Genomic DNA, 16,007 nt, shown 5'->3' with positions numbered 1-16,007 from the left:
CATCTCAACAGTAGACTTAGCGGTAATCACACTCGAGAATTCTCCTGGCTCCGCTGGGCGCTGGTCCAAGCTTGGTGCCAGTTACGCCGGCTGACACCCAGTACACCACTCAACCGTGCGCTGGTCCAAGCTTGGTGCTAGATACGCCGGCTGATACTCACTACACCACTCAGCCGGGCGCTAGTCCAAGCTTGGTGCCAGTTACGCCGGCCGACATTCACCACACCACTCAGCCGTGCGCTGGTCCAAGCTTGGTGCCAGTCGCGCGCAGACAGGAGAGATTCAAAATTAAGAGAGGCCAACTGGTCTTCACCTCTTCAAAGTTGTTAAATGGCCATGCAGTCTTGTCCTTCAGACAATAATTATTTAGGCCCATGCACCACCCGGCATTGTAGGGTGAACGCGACACCCGGCGTGAGAGGGGGTGTGGGGATTGCCTCCTAACCCGCACGATAAAGATCCCATGGTGTAGTTCGTGAAGAGTAGGCCATGTGCCGGCACCATGGCAAAATTAATCCCAAATCGAATTTATTGTCTTGATGGAGGACAAAATGGTATCTTAACAACCCTTTAAAGTAACTATAACGTAAAACTAATTCTAACAGTAGGTAAAGTAAGTCCCAGGATCCCACTCACCTCCCAAGAAACCCACAACGCGTTACCGAGCACTTTAAAGGTCAAAATTTTAGAACTCACACACTTAATTGAAGTAAATGAGCACTTGCAATATCAAAATTCAAGCAATTCGATATTTTTCTAGCAAACAGATTCTTTACAGGCGGCCGAATGTCCAATGGACAGGGACGCCTTAAAACCTCATTTTCACTCACTCACTCAAAACTCACACCATACGGCGACTTACCGCAGGTTTTCGTGGTTTTTCCATTAGCGGTAGGCGGGCTAGCAGGCCTGCGGTGGCCCACATAACTCCTGACGGGCCGGGAGGCGGGGAAGCCTCCCCTCCCCACGGCCATCGAACAACGGAGGGAGTCTGGGCCGAGGAGACGGTCCGACGAACGTAAAGTCGGACAAAAACTGGACACGAATTCCGGCCGCGGTGGGGAGTGAGGTATACGACGTCGCCCCTCCCACTTGATTCATGACTCTATTTTCTTAGCCGCCACGAAGTCTACAGTTTTACTGCGGGCTGGCTCGACGCGGAAAGAAAACAGAAGTAGTTCGACTAAAAGTAATGATAGTTCCTTATAGCTTGTGTTTCAATCAGCTTCAATTTCTTTCTTTTTTGTTATTGTGTGTCAGTAGCTCGGCAGCAAAAGTTAGCATTGCTGATGCCAAATCTGACACCATAGTTACCTGGCTACACACTACCAGTCTGGCGATACTTGATATTTAACACCGGCCGTGTGAGTTGCCAGGGTCACCGGGCTCAGGTGACGGTCCGTCATCCGTCATTTAGAGGCCGTGGCAGCTGACAAAATATTTACCCGACCACTGGCGTATGACGTGGCGCGCGCAGTGGGGTAGGGGGAGGGGCAGCGGCGGAGGAGCACGCACCTTAGAGCAGGCCCTCTGCATTCCACATGAATTCGGGGAGTGATTGTCGTAGAAACGAAGAAAGAAAAGTTGGCACTGGGACAAAGATGTCAAGTGATGAAACGGGAACAAAGCAAGAGTGATAACCTTGCGAGAGATAGAGAGACAGCGCCATCACACCCAGGAAAAGAAAACAACAGAGACTGATATCAATGACAATCTCACTTCAAACCAACATAAATTCGTCAGCAGAGACAAATCAGCGCGCGCCAGGTCGCCCCCGTTCGTCCGGGACCACCCCGGTGCCGGGTCCTTATCATGTTACCGGTGAGTCACAGCCACTAATTGCTGATTGCACGTCACATGTTGACGAGCGCGGCAGACGGCGGCGCGACACCTGCGCCATATGTGTCGCCCTGACACACACACAGCTGGTGGGGGGTACGAATCGGACCACCACGGCGGTAGCTCGGCGGCGTTCGATAGCGCCCGCTATTTCTGGCCACACTCGGGCATGCTGGGACACTCCAGTGGCGTCAAAGGTCACATATGGAAGGAGCACCACCAGTGCTCCAGGCACTGACAGAACCCATGAAGAGCGAAAATACTGGTTAAAGTTCATCTGGAATTCCAAGACCCGAGCACATCGAGACATCAAACGGCGCTCCAGAGGAGCTAAATCCGGACCATCTGGAAATGGCGAGTTCGGATGCTCGTAACCTGAGCGAAGTCGAGCAGGCAGCCCTGTGCAGTCCAGTTCGGCCGAGCCTGTGTTGATTTATCTTGGCCCACAAACCACAACAAACTGAGCACATCTGGTTATCTTTGCTGCTCCCTCCTGCTCCCTTACAGGCTCGACAAAGAAACCAGAGCGCCTCCAGACACCCCGACGCCCTCCCCCTCCCTGGTGTCGGTGTCGACGAGGGGCGCCGGGCGGGCGCGTCGCTCCCGTCGGGCTGCCGTGTCCCTGTCGGACGGACGCCGACCACGCGACACTACCCAGACCAATAGCCCCCAGTCACGCCTCCGGTCTGTTCGAGCGGCGACGGACGGTGACTTTTCCGGTGGAATGTCCAACGGTCGCGCGGCGGCTGCCGGCGGAACCCGTGCGGAACCAGGGCGGAACCGCTGTCTTCCGCCTCCAGCACGGCGCGGAATGACACTGGTGTGCCTCTCTGGTCCCGCCCTGTTCCGAGAGCGGCGTCACGACCGCGTAACGTCCCGTCACGGGTCACAGGTGACTGAACGTGACGCTCGGCTGGCCAGGTCCTCGGGAGGGCGCGGAGGGACCTTGGAGGTAGTCGGCTCGGAACAGCGGCCGAGACGGCCAGACAGAGCGAGTCGTGAGTCAGACCTGCCGCCCGTGATTCGGCCGTGATTCGTGTCATGACTCAGGGAAGTAATTCCATCCGTCTGCGGCCCCTGCTGAGCTCTCGTCATGATGCAACATCCCTAGAAACGCCTCAATGCTGCTTCTGTCCCCCTTCCCATCACCGCTCGTCGTTCACAGTTCTGACTGACTCCACGGCACACGAGAGTCAGTCAGCACCGCTGACCTTCCCGTAAACACCATCCGTGCAATAACGCGTCCGTCCCCGCGACAAACACCGCCCCGGCTCCCCCCCCCCCCCCCCCCACCCCGCTGAACACACAAACATAGCCAGCCGGCGAGCGGGGAGCACACCAAACAACGACGGAGCCGGAGCGACAAAAACCTCTATCAGACCGGATAGCGCCGCCGGGCCGGGCGGGGCGGGGCGGGGCGTGCAGCGGATAGGAGCCGCGGGCGAGTCGGTGCAGCTGTGCACGATTAAAAGAGACAGAGGGAGGGGCAGGGACCGGGAGAACAGAGCCGAAGGTGGCAGTGAGGAAAGGGTGGGGTGTGACCGAAGGACGGCGGCTTTGGACTCGCATTCCTCGGTTCGGTTCACATTCTTCGGTAAAGATCGTGATTCACCTAAGATACGCTAATGGCGTGATAGAACTTAGAAGTTAGCATGCGCGGGTGGTGAAGGGAGTCACATATAGCGTGAGAGGAGGTAACGTACCTGTCCACTGACGTCCACGGCGGCCGCTGCTGCTCCCGCCGCCGCTCCGGCCGGTTCACAGGCTCGCCGTCCGTGCTGCCGTCTCAGCCACTCGCGCACACGCCGTCCCTTGGCCTTCACCTGGCGGTCGAGCTCGAGCGGCGGCAGGCTGCGGCGCAGGTCAGCGCGCACCAGACTCTCGGCCCGCTCCACCAGGCGGTGGATCTCGCTGTCACAGGGCGGCGGGGGCGGCGGCCGGCCGGCCTGGCCCGCGGCCGCCGCCGCGCCCGACCCCGGCTCCACGTCCGTAGCCACGGCAGCGTCCCGCTCGCCCAGCTCCGAGAGGATCTCCACTGCCGTGGCGAATCCGATCTGCTCCAGGTCACTGTCGTCCAGTCCCGAGTTGTTGAGCCAGTCTGAGTCGCTCTCGGGCCAGGCCGGACTGGCGTACTCGAGGTCCGAACTGAGCGGGTCGGGCCGGCGCGCGCGCGGCGCCCGCTCCGACTCAGTGTCGCTGTGTCGGAAGTAGAACGTGGCGCAGTTGTCGGCCGGACGCTGCGGCGAGCTGAACTGATCGCCGTCGGCGTCGGAACCGCCGCCGGCGACGCTGCTGCCGCCTGGCGGTCGCGACGCCGACTCGTCGCCACGGCAACCGTCGTCGGCGTCGTCCGAGACGGCGCCGTCGGCGGTGACGATCTCGAGTCGGACGTTGGAGGTGTTGACGGCGGCGCGGCGGACGCCGCACGAGAGCGGCACGCCGCCGGCGCCCTCGCTCGAGTCGCTCGACTGGCCGGAGTTTTCGGAGGAGTAGCCGCGGTCGAGCACCTCTCGCTCCATGCTTTTGGCCGGTGACGCGGGCCCACTGGCGGGCGCCGCCTGCTCCAGCACCCTCATACCGGACACACTCGGCAGGTAGTCGTCCTGGAACGGAGGCAATAACCCCGTCAGCATCACACTTTTCAACAACACAGCCAGTAGTTTACCAACATACAATCACCACAAGACACTGACACAGACGGACAGCATTTACCACCACAAAACATGACAAAATCGCCGCCTCTGACAGCCACCACAACCCCACGCACCACAATCTCTCATGTCATCATCTGCTGTTTAGAACACGACAGCTGCGCGCCGCTGTTTTTACTCTCCGAATCAAACCCCATTGAGCGCGTGGCTAACCGGATCACCCCACCTCGGCGCTCGGGTTTGTCTCCTGCTGAGCGCGCCCCTGCCGCAAGTGTGAGCGGCAGAGTGTGAGAGAGACAGAGAGAGGGAGGAGGGGACAGGACACGTGGCGGGACAGGTGCACCCGTGATCGGGGACAGCCCGACCCACCGGCGCCGCCCACCGAACCACTGTTGACAACCGGCAAACAGTGGAGGCATGGCGGCGGGATCGCCATAACTTCAGATGCAGCGATATCATAAACATTCGGCCATAGATCCTGCTCGGTACACACTGCACAGATGCACCATTGATAACGAATGGCCATGTGGACCCTGAACACAGATCTGTATGCTCTTCGCAATGTGACCTCCAGCTCGCAAATATGCAACAGATGACTCATTAATCTCCAAACAACCTCGTGCTTGAACATTGCAAACAATACACATATCATACATGATCACAAAAAGGCATACACAAAGAGCTTAAGTGTACCAATGCTGAAATACAGCAATTTCGTTGAATAAGTCGACAGAACTGGCAGAAGCCAGCCTTCTGAATGTAACAGCGGCGCGATATATCTCGCTCATCAGTCACACCAGGGTATCCATCCCAGCACGGACAGGCTGTCAGCTCCCTGGTGCTCAGGCCGGCTTAAACACTCCGCAAAAACAGACACATCCTAATTGGCGTCAAATTGAGACAAAAAGCTGCGTCAGACGGGCTACTGCCGTCTGACACTCGGTGATGGGCCATCCGGAGCATGGGCACAGGCGGAGACAGGCGGGGAAAGGCGGGTAGACGGGAGAAGCGGGAGAGGGGGGAAAGGCGGGTAGGCGTAGACAGGCAGGGTGCAGAAAAAGGCTGTGGTAAGTGGGGGGACAACATGATGTAGACGGCAAACGAAAAAGACAGATAGAGGCGATGTGTGGTAAAAGGCAAGAATAGGTATATATAAATGCAAATGTTCAGGTAGCATCTAAAAGCACTGCCCAGCCACCCGCCTAAGTATGCCCCGGGGCAGGCAGGAGGGTACAAACAAGCTGAATCTGATGCTGACACGGCACTAACATCGGGTAGCCTGTATCACACCATATCCAGCCTCCGGCACTGACATCAGCGCGCGCACAGTCAGCCACACACAGATCCCCGTCCTCTCGACACTTGAGTCCCGCCGGTGACAGCAGGCGGGTTCCAGCCGGCCGTCGGCGACACGCCCAAATAAACGCCCGTCTCCCGTGATGATAGTGCGGATATGACGGGTGAGACGCAGGATGAGCAGAGGATGACTCAGTGGTGGAACGACGCAGGACGGTTATGTCTATGTGCATAGCTGCTATAAACGTCAGAAAGTAAGGCATAGAAGTCAAGCTGTGGTCACAAAAGCCAAGCAGGCCCTCAGGGAAAATCGTAGGTACTGAGCTACGACATGCCATACAAACCTCCTGGTAGAGCAATTTTAGAACACAAAACACACTTACCGTAGCACAACACAACACTTTCCAGCTACTTATTGAGTTGGGTAAATTATGTCAGTCATAAACAAACCGAGTTCAGTGCAGGTCACAGCAGCCATTCCCGTTGAGCCCTGCACTGAATAACTCAGCAAAGGTATGCGACCGAGCTTTGCTGTCGGGCAACGGATCACAAACAAAGCATTTTCAGACGTAACGGCCTTCTGCGATCAATAACGGATCAGTATCGGACTAGACAACCACATCATAGACGTGTCTTGGGAGTCACAGAGGCAACGACCTGCGACGCCGTGATGCTAAAACGATGCCTCGACAATAAATCGGTCGGTATTTAGTAATGGACCTAAATAGCTACCTTGTGATACGCCTGACATAAATGAGGTGAATGATGAATGATGGGACATTCCTAGAGGTTGAAGATAACATGTCAGGAGCCGGTCAAAGTACTACCAGCTGCTGTAGCGGTCTTATACGAGACTACCATAATTCACACCAATCGCCACTTTCGCTGTTTGACCCGCTTTCGATTTAGCATTTGTTTAGCGTCGTCGTGATAAACAAAGGCACTATCATGGCGAAACACGCGCTATCTTTGCCATATGTTCGGTCACAGAGGTAATGTGTCACTGTGTCCCATTGAACTGGGAAGCATTCTGATGCTTCGCTTACTTCCTTTCCTATGTTTCTACGAATGTAAACCACGCTCAAATTCGCTTCTAACTGTAACTATACGATCTGCTCCTTGCGCTCCGCCAGACGCCTGAGAGTCGACTGTGCCTTGTGCGTGAGGAACAGAGCCGGCTTTCACACTGCACGTGCACGGCGACACGCCTCATGGGACGGGGCTGCAGGAGCGTACGTACCTGTGGCAGCACGGCACGACACACGACAGCACAGTCCGACACGACACAGCACACGACACACGCACTGCACGAAACGAAGCCGCACGACCGATGGCACAATGCAGCAATAGCATCGCACGACAATTTGAAAGCTTCAATAGTGATACAAAAATACCCTTTATTCTAGAACGAGATTAATCTTTCACAATTCACAAAAAATCGCAAAAAGTGACATGACGTAAAAATGCCTGTCAGTCGTCAGAGAAAGACACTCTCGAGAAGCAAGGCGATGCAGACCGGACCGAAAACATCTGAAAACCAGCACCACCCCGATTCTTCTCCACTGCTCCCTCAGCAGCACAACATGGTACCGCTCCCATCCCGTTGCAGACTGTAAATATTGGTGACATCAGAACCCTCCCACGCTGCTAATGCCTAACATCTCTCCCCTCGCCACAGGACCGCCTTATCTGGGCGTCTGTGACCTGCACCGAGCCCGGGTTCCGCCGCAGAATATAAACACACCTGCAGAGGCGGGCCTGCGCCGTATTATCGGCACCAGAGGGAAATAGCCGGCGTTTCGCAACATCCCGCTCAATCACCAGCTGCAGAGCGGGCGGCGAGAGAGGCAAACGCGGCGCATTCCGATCGTGAGTCCCCACGCGACCGATACTGAGGTCGCCGAGAGAGGCTTTGTTCATTGTGGACCACACCCATCACAACACGACATTCCATCGCAATAGAACGACATCTCGGTCAGCGCAACATATAGGTATCCCACTGAGACATTAAAAACACCGATTCCATCACATCTCGCGCCAGTTTCGCCGCAATGCCGTCACAGTGCGCCGCAACACGCCGCGCGGCGTTTGAGTAACGCCATGATCGACACTCCGCGGTGACGAGCGAGAGACATAAGTGGCGCAACACGACCGTCAGGAGACGCAGAGTGGCGCCGAGTTTCCCCACATCTCCCAACCGACTGGCCGCCGCCCATCACGACAAAAGATGACGCTGCACCCATTAGTGTTGGCCAATCAACACGACAGAGTACACAGAGAATGGAGGTGGCCCGGCTGTCGGCGTCAACACAGGGGTGGGGACAGCTGGGTGGGCAGCTGTCACGGCAGGGCGGGCTGGGGTTGACGGGAAGGGGTGGACAGGACGGGTTGAGGTGGACACAACAGTGGACAAGAGTGGACAAGGTGGATGGAGTGGACAGCCTGAGGTGGACGGAGTGGAAAGGAGTGATAGTGAGTGGAAGAGTGATAGTGAGTGTCGTATGCAGCGAACCCATGATATGGGAGAGTGAAGCTGACAGCCATTTCGATGTCGAAAGGCCCATTTATGCGGCTTTCACGGGCCGTCCACGCCAGCGACTGTGATAAAGATCTCACAGAAAGTACACATGCACGTTCACATTGTATGGTTCACAATGAACTCATATGCGAGCTCATGAAAGCGTTTCTTGCAATTCAGCGCTCGGTGGGTTACCGCACGCCCCGCATCATCTGTGTCACTCTCGTCAAACTCTCCTCACAAAGTGAAAACGAGGAGACCAGATGTATCGCTAACCAAACAGCCGAGTTGACAACACAATAGGGAACATGTCACATAAAACTTGACCAAATGAGAACTAGAAGAACAGATGCACCCTTAAACAAACAGCCGAATTGACAACTCAAAAGCCAACATGAAAACTCTCACTCTTTGTTGAACTCACCTCGAAGAAGGACCCGGTGTCGGAGTGCACGCTCTGCGCCTCGTCACAGTTTCCCAGTCGTCGGACCTTGCTGAGTGGCTCCCGTTCGTCTTCGTCCGCGGAGTAGCCGTCCTCGACCTTCGGCAGGGTACCCTGAGGGCACAGAGAGGTCATAGGTCAGTATAAGGAACACCATACCCGGGAGGGCAGATACAGGTCCAAGATAGAACAGGAGCTAACCATACTTAGCTGGAATATTGATCCTCGTTAGTCTTTGAAGTTACCCATGGAGCCCTTCTTTACATTCAGCTTTGACAAAGGAGTCGAGAGAAAAGGCCAGCATCATCTATTGTCCCCTCACGTTCCCCTTCACTGCATTGACAACGTCCAGTCAGTTCGGGCCCTACCACATCAATAGATCCAATAAATGCCCTCGAGCGGCGTTCTCTCCAAACACATTACACACCAAACGACCCAAACGGCATACCGAGAGGAGAGGAGACAGCCCCGGACTGGAGCGTCCCCCATACACCCCCCGCGGAGAGACACGACGACCGGAAGCCACTCAGGCAGCGCTCTCCATCCGCCATCCTCGGCAGCCGCAGCCACGGGCTCTGTCCCCTGGGGACCATGATTGCCGCAGCGGGAGGCACCGATTTGTCACCGGTGCCGTGCCACCGTCCCCGGCCCAGTGATGACAACACACGCCCCTGAGAGGGCTGACACAAAAGGGCATCGGCGCTGGCGTGGAACTGGATGGACGGTTGGCTTGGGCATTGTGAGATGGGACGGCTTGGTTTGGTCCAATTTTCATCTGGCATCGTAACTTGTGCTGACACTTATGTGTGTAACTGGAATAAACGGCCTTTGCCGAAAGAAGGACATTCATTGTTCCATTCTCAGATCCAAAGCACAGCACAGCAGCACATCCAGCACTTAAACGCCATAAATTGGGTTCAGCCGTTGGCAGCTGGAAAGGCTTAACAAAAATGCGAACAAAGTTGGTTATGTAAGGTAGAGTTGGTTTTCTCAGTCTCCTGAGACCTTAAACGCCATCAGAAACGGAGCGGCTGACGTGACATCGTCACCGGCGTCACAGCCGGCAGCCCTGCCGGAATGGAGCCGTCACGCGGCGTGACGCTCCGTCACATACTGTGACGGAAGGATAATTACAGCGTGTCGTGCCGGTAGCACGTCCGTCAGGTGACCGGTGACGTCACGGACAGTGTCGTCACAGGTCACCAGACGCTGACAAGTGGACTCCCGCAGAAGGGTGTGGTAAAATCAGGTGAAAAGAAAGTCCTATGCTAATATGAACAAAAGAATGAGCTTGAATTCTTTGGATTCCTGTACAAGACTAGACTCCATAAAGGTAGCGATTACGTCATCTTTTATGGCCAATTTCCACGGAGCGCAGACCGCGCAAGAAAGAGTGAAACATAATTAACCAACATTACGGCTACCTGGAAACTCGGATAAAATGTCATCCTCATTTGGTCCTTCTTTGAAGTGAATCCATAGCTAGCGCGGATTTCTTTGAAGTTACATCAGCGCCCGAAGGTATTTTTAAGTCACATTAGTGGTTTTAGGACACCGTCGATCTGTGTGCACATTTATTCGGCAGTTGGTAGGCAAGCGTTATAAACCTTGGTTTTAAAGGGACCCTCCCACCATTAACATTAGATTTGAGTTGAGATAGCCAAAATGGGTCTGGCTCACAATTATCGGTTTCGGCACTCACAACATCGAGAAATGCCTTAAATCGGAATTATTGAATTTCAAAATTGCAGCATTTTGATTCAGAGGGGCTAATGCTTAGGGATACCCCTCTGAATGTGTGACGTCAGCACAAATATCTAACGATTTTAAATGTTTGACTAAAACGTTTTGTAGCACGCGGTGGTATGCTATTTGCGCGCAACATCTGCCGCAAACGCCGCACTTCTAAAATAAAGTCGCTAGAAACAGCGGAGATCCCAAAAAAGTAAACAAAAGTAAAAGTCTAATATCTTAAAAACCGGTGAATATTTTTCGGTGAAATTTGGTAGATATTCGTTTTCGCTCTTTCTGAACCGAGCGACATTACTTTCATGCCAATTCATAAACTTTTTTGAAGGGGAGGGTCCCTTTAACGGCATAAAACACAATGACCGAATGCATTTCAGTCGCCCAATCCATGCCCATACCATACCATATCTGGTTCAACTATACTGCGGACTACAGCCCCAAAAGCCTCTTCCCTCGAGTCTTTCTTTTCAATCGCATCCACGGCACACCAAATACCGCGGGATGCCAGAACAGCGATACAAATCACCACTGGAATGGTTCAGCCGACCCGACAAGTCGATAAGAGAGTGGCGGTCGATTGAGAGAAAATGGTAATCGATTGAAAGAGAACGGTAGTCGATGGAAGGCGAGGAGGAGTGAGGAAACCGGTGAAAAGGAAAGGGGCGGACCGTCAGACCATTTGTCGGCACACCTGAATGGCCACAACATTCCTGGAGCTGATCCAGATCGATGACGTCATTAGTCCACGTCATTAGGGGGCGTGCCGCGTGTGGCCGGGGGCCATAAACACTCATCTCGCGGTCTATTAGCTCGTCTGGTTGGCCACTGGTGTCCGGAGAGTCTGAACGAGATCTCTGAGGCATTCAGCGGCGACGGGACGGCCGAGGAATTATTCCCACATACACCAAAGCAGGCCCCCGGCCCCGGCCCAGGGCGCGAGAACAGCGTCTATTGGTAGAGACGTGGTCCATTGAGGATTCCATTGTACCGGGCTCACACCATGGCCTTCGGAGCGGCTTTCAGATGGGACGGAGATGACGCCAAAGAAACACGCAGAAAATGCCCGACACGTGCAGTTGTCACGGTCGGTCCTTCCACAATCACGCCCTCCCAAAGTCCACCTGTTTGGGACGGTAGTTCACGTTTCTGCCACTGGTGGCGCTGGTGTCGACGTAAACAAGGGATAATCGGTCACGAATTTAAATTCCGCCTGCTTATTACTAACACGTCGTGGTCCCGCCCACCCCGTGTACAAACGAGCCGATCGGGCCCTGGCACGCACACTAACGCAGGTCGGTACCCGACACCGGCGCAGGACCGTAATTGTTTTATGTAGGTACCCGCGAGCAGTTTCGCCGTCAGCCCTGAATTTTCCAGCATCGAACCGACGCTGCCCTCCCCCAAATTTCCTCTTTGTTAACAATTACATTGTTTAACACGGAGACAACTGAACTGCCCCGATTGCCTCATCTAACGTTTCCGAGAACTACATTACCTTGCAGCGTAACACAACTGCAATAAATGCATCCCAAGCTACAGCCATTTACACCAACACAACTGTTACATGCAAATAATACAGGGCATCCCTCCTCCCTTACCATCTCTGCTCATCGCCTTACACACATCACACCCAATAGATCATCCCGGGGACCAGCCATCGCTCAGTCACTGACCGAGCGGTGCCGCCCCCTGTCGCCAGAGGGCAGTGCCGGAGGGCACACCGAGCGATCACAGGACGGGCCAGGGTGCAGTCGGGTTCCCACGATGGTAGTGCTGGGAGGGAGGGAGGGAGGGAGAGGGAGAGGGAGAGAGAGAGAGAGACAGAGAGAGAGAGAGAGAGAGAGAGAGAGAGAGAGAGAGAGAGAGAGAGAGAGAGAGAGAGAGAGAGAGAGAGAGAGAGAGAGAGAGAGAGAGAGAGAGAGAGAGAGAGAGAGAGAGAGAGAGAGAGAGAGAGAGAGAGAGAGAGAGATCACCTCATTTGCTGCTTTTGTTCTGGAAAGTTTTGCAGTTCGTAAATCAGATTTCAAGACTCCATTGCCAAACTACAGGAAGGTGACCATCCAATCTGCAGAGGGGAAGCAAAGAAATCGTGAAACAAAATGGAAGTCAGACAGTGGCTACACATTCCCTCAGGGACTTCTGACACTTGACAGACGAGAAGCGACCTGCACCGTGTCCAGTGTCCACTGTCCGTGTCCACTGGCTCCGTGCGCATTATTGACTCGCCTTGTGTTCCTCCGTAGACGCCTACCACAAAGTCGAGACAAGGACCTCACGAGGAGGAGGGGGTAGGAGGGAGGGGAGAGAGGGGGTTATGAAGTGACACGCGCCACCCATCACCGGATAAAAACCGTCGCAACTCCCTTCCAACCACATCTGCAGAAGAGCGCTCCATTCACACGACACAGCACAAAAACCGGACGACTCTGGAAAGGGCTGGAATGACTGGAGGGCTGGAATGACTCTGGACTGGGGGACAGGAAGGGCGCGTGCTGTGTGTGGAAGGAGCTGGAGGACTGCGCAATATTACCGTTGTGTTGTCTCGCTCCCGGGCGGAGGTTGGAAGTTTCACCACACCGATGCCTCGCCACTACGCGACTGACGGCGGCGGTGCGGGTCAGGTCAGGAGGAACGGAGTTTCACTGGATCATCCCCATCCGGCCTTGATCCTTTGCTCCAGCCCCGGGAGTGACCAGACGAACAGGAATAACCAGAGCTGTCTCCGCATGGTAGTCTAATGCTACAGCAGGTAAGTACGGTTCCCACCATGTGAATTCGGTGGCTCTTCCCAGCGAGGCATAAAGGGGAGGTAGTTGTCCATAACCCGACCTGTCTCGCATAACACACATTTCTGTCCCACTTTCATTTGTAGCTAGTAAGGCACAGTGCATTGTCAGACATGCAATGCGTCCATAAAGATCGCATTACGAAGTGCATGCAACGCAGCGGAAAATGGACCAACGCTACTCGTGAGAGAGAAAACTCCAAACAAAGTCGGTAAAAAATCTAACCACTGTAAGACATTTTCTTAACGCTGCACACACTCAAAAATCGAATCAACCAGGGCTTTGTTGCATAGCGCAGTACGCAAACCATTCCTCAGCTGCCAGTGAGTCCCATTGGCTTTCTGCAGCCGTCTCACTGCACTGCACGACCCAGATCGGGAACGTATAGCCCGGGTCGGAGAAACTGCGGAAGTCGGCTGGGACCAGAGTCACCCGGAGTCACGACCTCCCTTTGTGACGATATGAAGACGTCATAGGTCCATGATAGACGCTGCTCTTACAATATAGATCCACAAAAGTCCAAGCATGAACATTGAACATCCAGCCATGTCTGGTTAACCTTCCTCCCCAAGGGTCCACGTCAAAACAGCTAGTGAAAATTGAGCTAGTGACTCTTCCTTACCTACTATGCACTTACCTACTAAATCCTCCCGACCTACCCCTCGTCGTTTAATCCCTCGTGCGGTCAACCGCAGTGCGACAAACGAGGCGATCCGATCGAATATCACCCTGCCACCGATGCCGGTCAGAAGCCCCTCAGGAACCGACTGGCCTGTCGTGGACAGAGTAGAGGGGTAACCCTCCCGCCCTCTGCCTTTCGTCACTCCGCTCAGTCCACCACACATCAGAAACCCGTCCAACCGTGGGAGCCGACCCGGATCCACCGGACAACTGGCGAGAACGGAGCCGTCAGGAGCAGCTGGGAGCGAACGGGAGCAGCTGGGACTGTACAGGAGCCGCTGACAGACACGGACAGAACAGCGACTGGACAGAACAGCCGGGGCTGGTCGGAGCTGATGACTGACACCGGCAGGGATTCACAGACTGACAGGTCATCAGGGAATAACTGAGGGGAGCGGAGCGGTGAGGGGGCGTCCGAAGGCCTCGTGACTAACCACGGGCAACGCTTCCAGCAGAGGGAGACTGGTCTTTGTTTGACCGAAAACCTCATTAGTTACTGCAGACCCAAAGTTCGAGCGACCCTCGCGGAACAGAAATTCGCTTATCTTTCGCACAACGCTCTCTCAATCACAAATGATATAGGACCTGCCTTTGTTGAAAGGGACACAAGCTTACTGCAACCAGACCGAGGCATCACGGAGGCACCAGGTGTCATGCGTCACGGCTCCGCCACCATGCCCCAGTTCCTGCCGTTACCGTTACCCACCGAACGTGACGCGGCGTGACGGGGCGTGATGCGCATCGACCGGTAATCGATCTCATCCTCGGCCTCCTGTCAGCGCGTTTAAAAACAGCCGGGCCGTTACGATCGGCACATCCCACCCTCGCACCCTCCCCTCCGGTCTCAAACAGCCGCCGGTTCAATCACCTCGCTCATTATTTGGGGGGCGAGCGGCGCTTTGAGGCTGATGTAAGGTCGATCCCCCGCTGACGAGTTCTCTCGAGAGAACCACACCGCCTGCGGGTTCACAACGGCCCCTCCCCTTTAACGAGAAAAACGAAATAGCGTTCTAGGAACTCCATGGAAGAAGGTAAAAAAAAAAATCACTGCTGCACGTCTTGCCGCGCTCGCTGCCCTCTGTCGACTGGCGCCTGGCATGTCCCTCTCCGCTTCCCTCTCGCCCCTGCCTCCCCGCGGCCATGCGCCTCCCGCCGTCCCTCCCCCTCCCGTTGTTCCCCCTCTCTCCCCTCACTTCGCCGTGCGTCCCTATCCGATCCGTCAACATACCTTACCGTCTCCGCCGTTAAGGTGGCTATTGACGTCCTCGGTCCGGTCTGCACGGTAATCACGTTCACATAGTTGGCTGATGTAAGGTCGATCCCCCGCTGACGAGTTCTCTCGAGAGAACCACACCGCCAAACCCGCCAAACCGGAGGAACGACCCAATGCCTCTTTTGCCGCGCCACCCGCCTGAGATCCCACTTATGACCTCGGCTGCCTACTCACCTGAGGTCACCAGAGGTTATCTGCTCCGCACACCTGCGGTCCGACTAATGACCCGGGGCGCCGCTTCATGCCCGCCGACCTCCTGCCTAAGGTCACCGTCATGAGTCATGACCTTCCGCCATTTCACGCGCCCGCGGTCGCCCCTTGTGACCGCCTGCCGTGCCATGACCGGCCGGCTACTCTCCCGAGGTCACAGGTCATGACCTCCGGCCGCGCGCCGTCCGTTCGTCTGGGGTCACTATTATTGACCTCCAGCTGACCTTCCCAGGTCGCCCGGTCACGACCTCCGACTGCCCCGCAGCCTAGAGTCACCGGTCAGACCTCCAGTTGCCCCACATACCTTAATTCACCGGTCGTGACCTTGAGATGCACCACATACCTGGCGTCACCGGGCGTGACCTTCAGTTGCGCAACATACCTGATGACACCGATCGTGACCCCCGACGGACAACTCGTCTGGTGTCACCATTCGTGGCCACCGGCCGCGGCACCCGCCAGCCGCACTAATGCCACGGTCCCCGTACACACATGACCCTCGGCCCCACATACGTCTGAGGTCACCGGCCGTTTCCTTCTCTTACGTCCCTGCCGAAGTAGA

The 16,007-nt window shown here is 55.4% G+C and overlaps 1 protein-coding gene across 3 annotated transcripts in view; it reads right to left on the bottom strand.

Moving 5' to 3' along the window:
* LOC122386575 overlaps positions 1-16,007 on the bottom strand; it is a 232,675-nt gene that overhangs the window by 49,902 nt on the left and 166,766 nt on the right. For all 3 annotated transcript variants that reach the window (XM_043375873.1, XM_043375874.1, XM_043375875.1), the window contains 2 exons: positions 8,729-8,860; positions 3,543-4,442 (listed from right to left, as the gene is read on the bottom strand). In XM_043375873.1, coding sequence (XP_043231808.1) covers positions 3,543-4,442; positions 8,729-8,860 — 1,032 coding nt within the window. The remainder of the gene's footprint in view (positions 1-3,542; positions 4,443-8,728; positions 8,861-16,007) is intronic.

The sequence above is a fragment of the Amphibalanus amphitrite genome, unplaced genomic scaffold, assembly GCF_019059575.1.
Source record: "Amphibalanus amphitrite isolate SeventyFive unplaced genomic scaffold, NRLGWU_Aamphi_draft 000256F_arrow, whole genome shotgun sequence".
Taxonomy (NCBI): Eukaryota; Metazoa; Arthropoda; class Thecostraca; order Balanomorpha; family Balanidae; genus Amphibalanus; species Amphibalanus amphitrite.
Note: the sequence above shows the minus strand (reverse complement) of the source record. Positions and strands in the feature narration are given on the sequence as shown.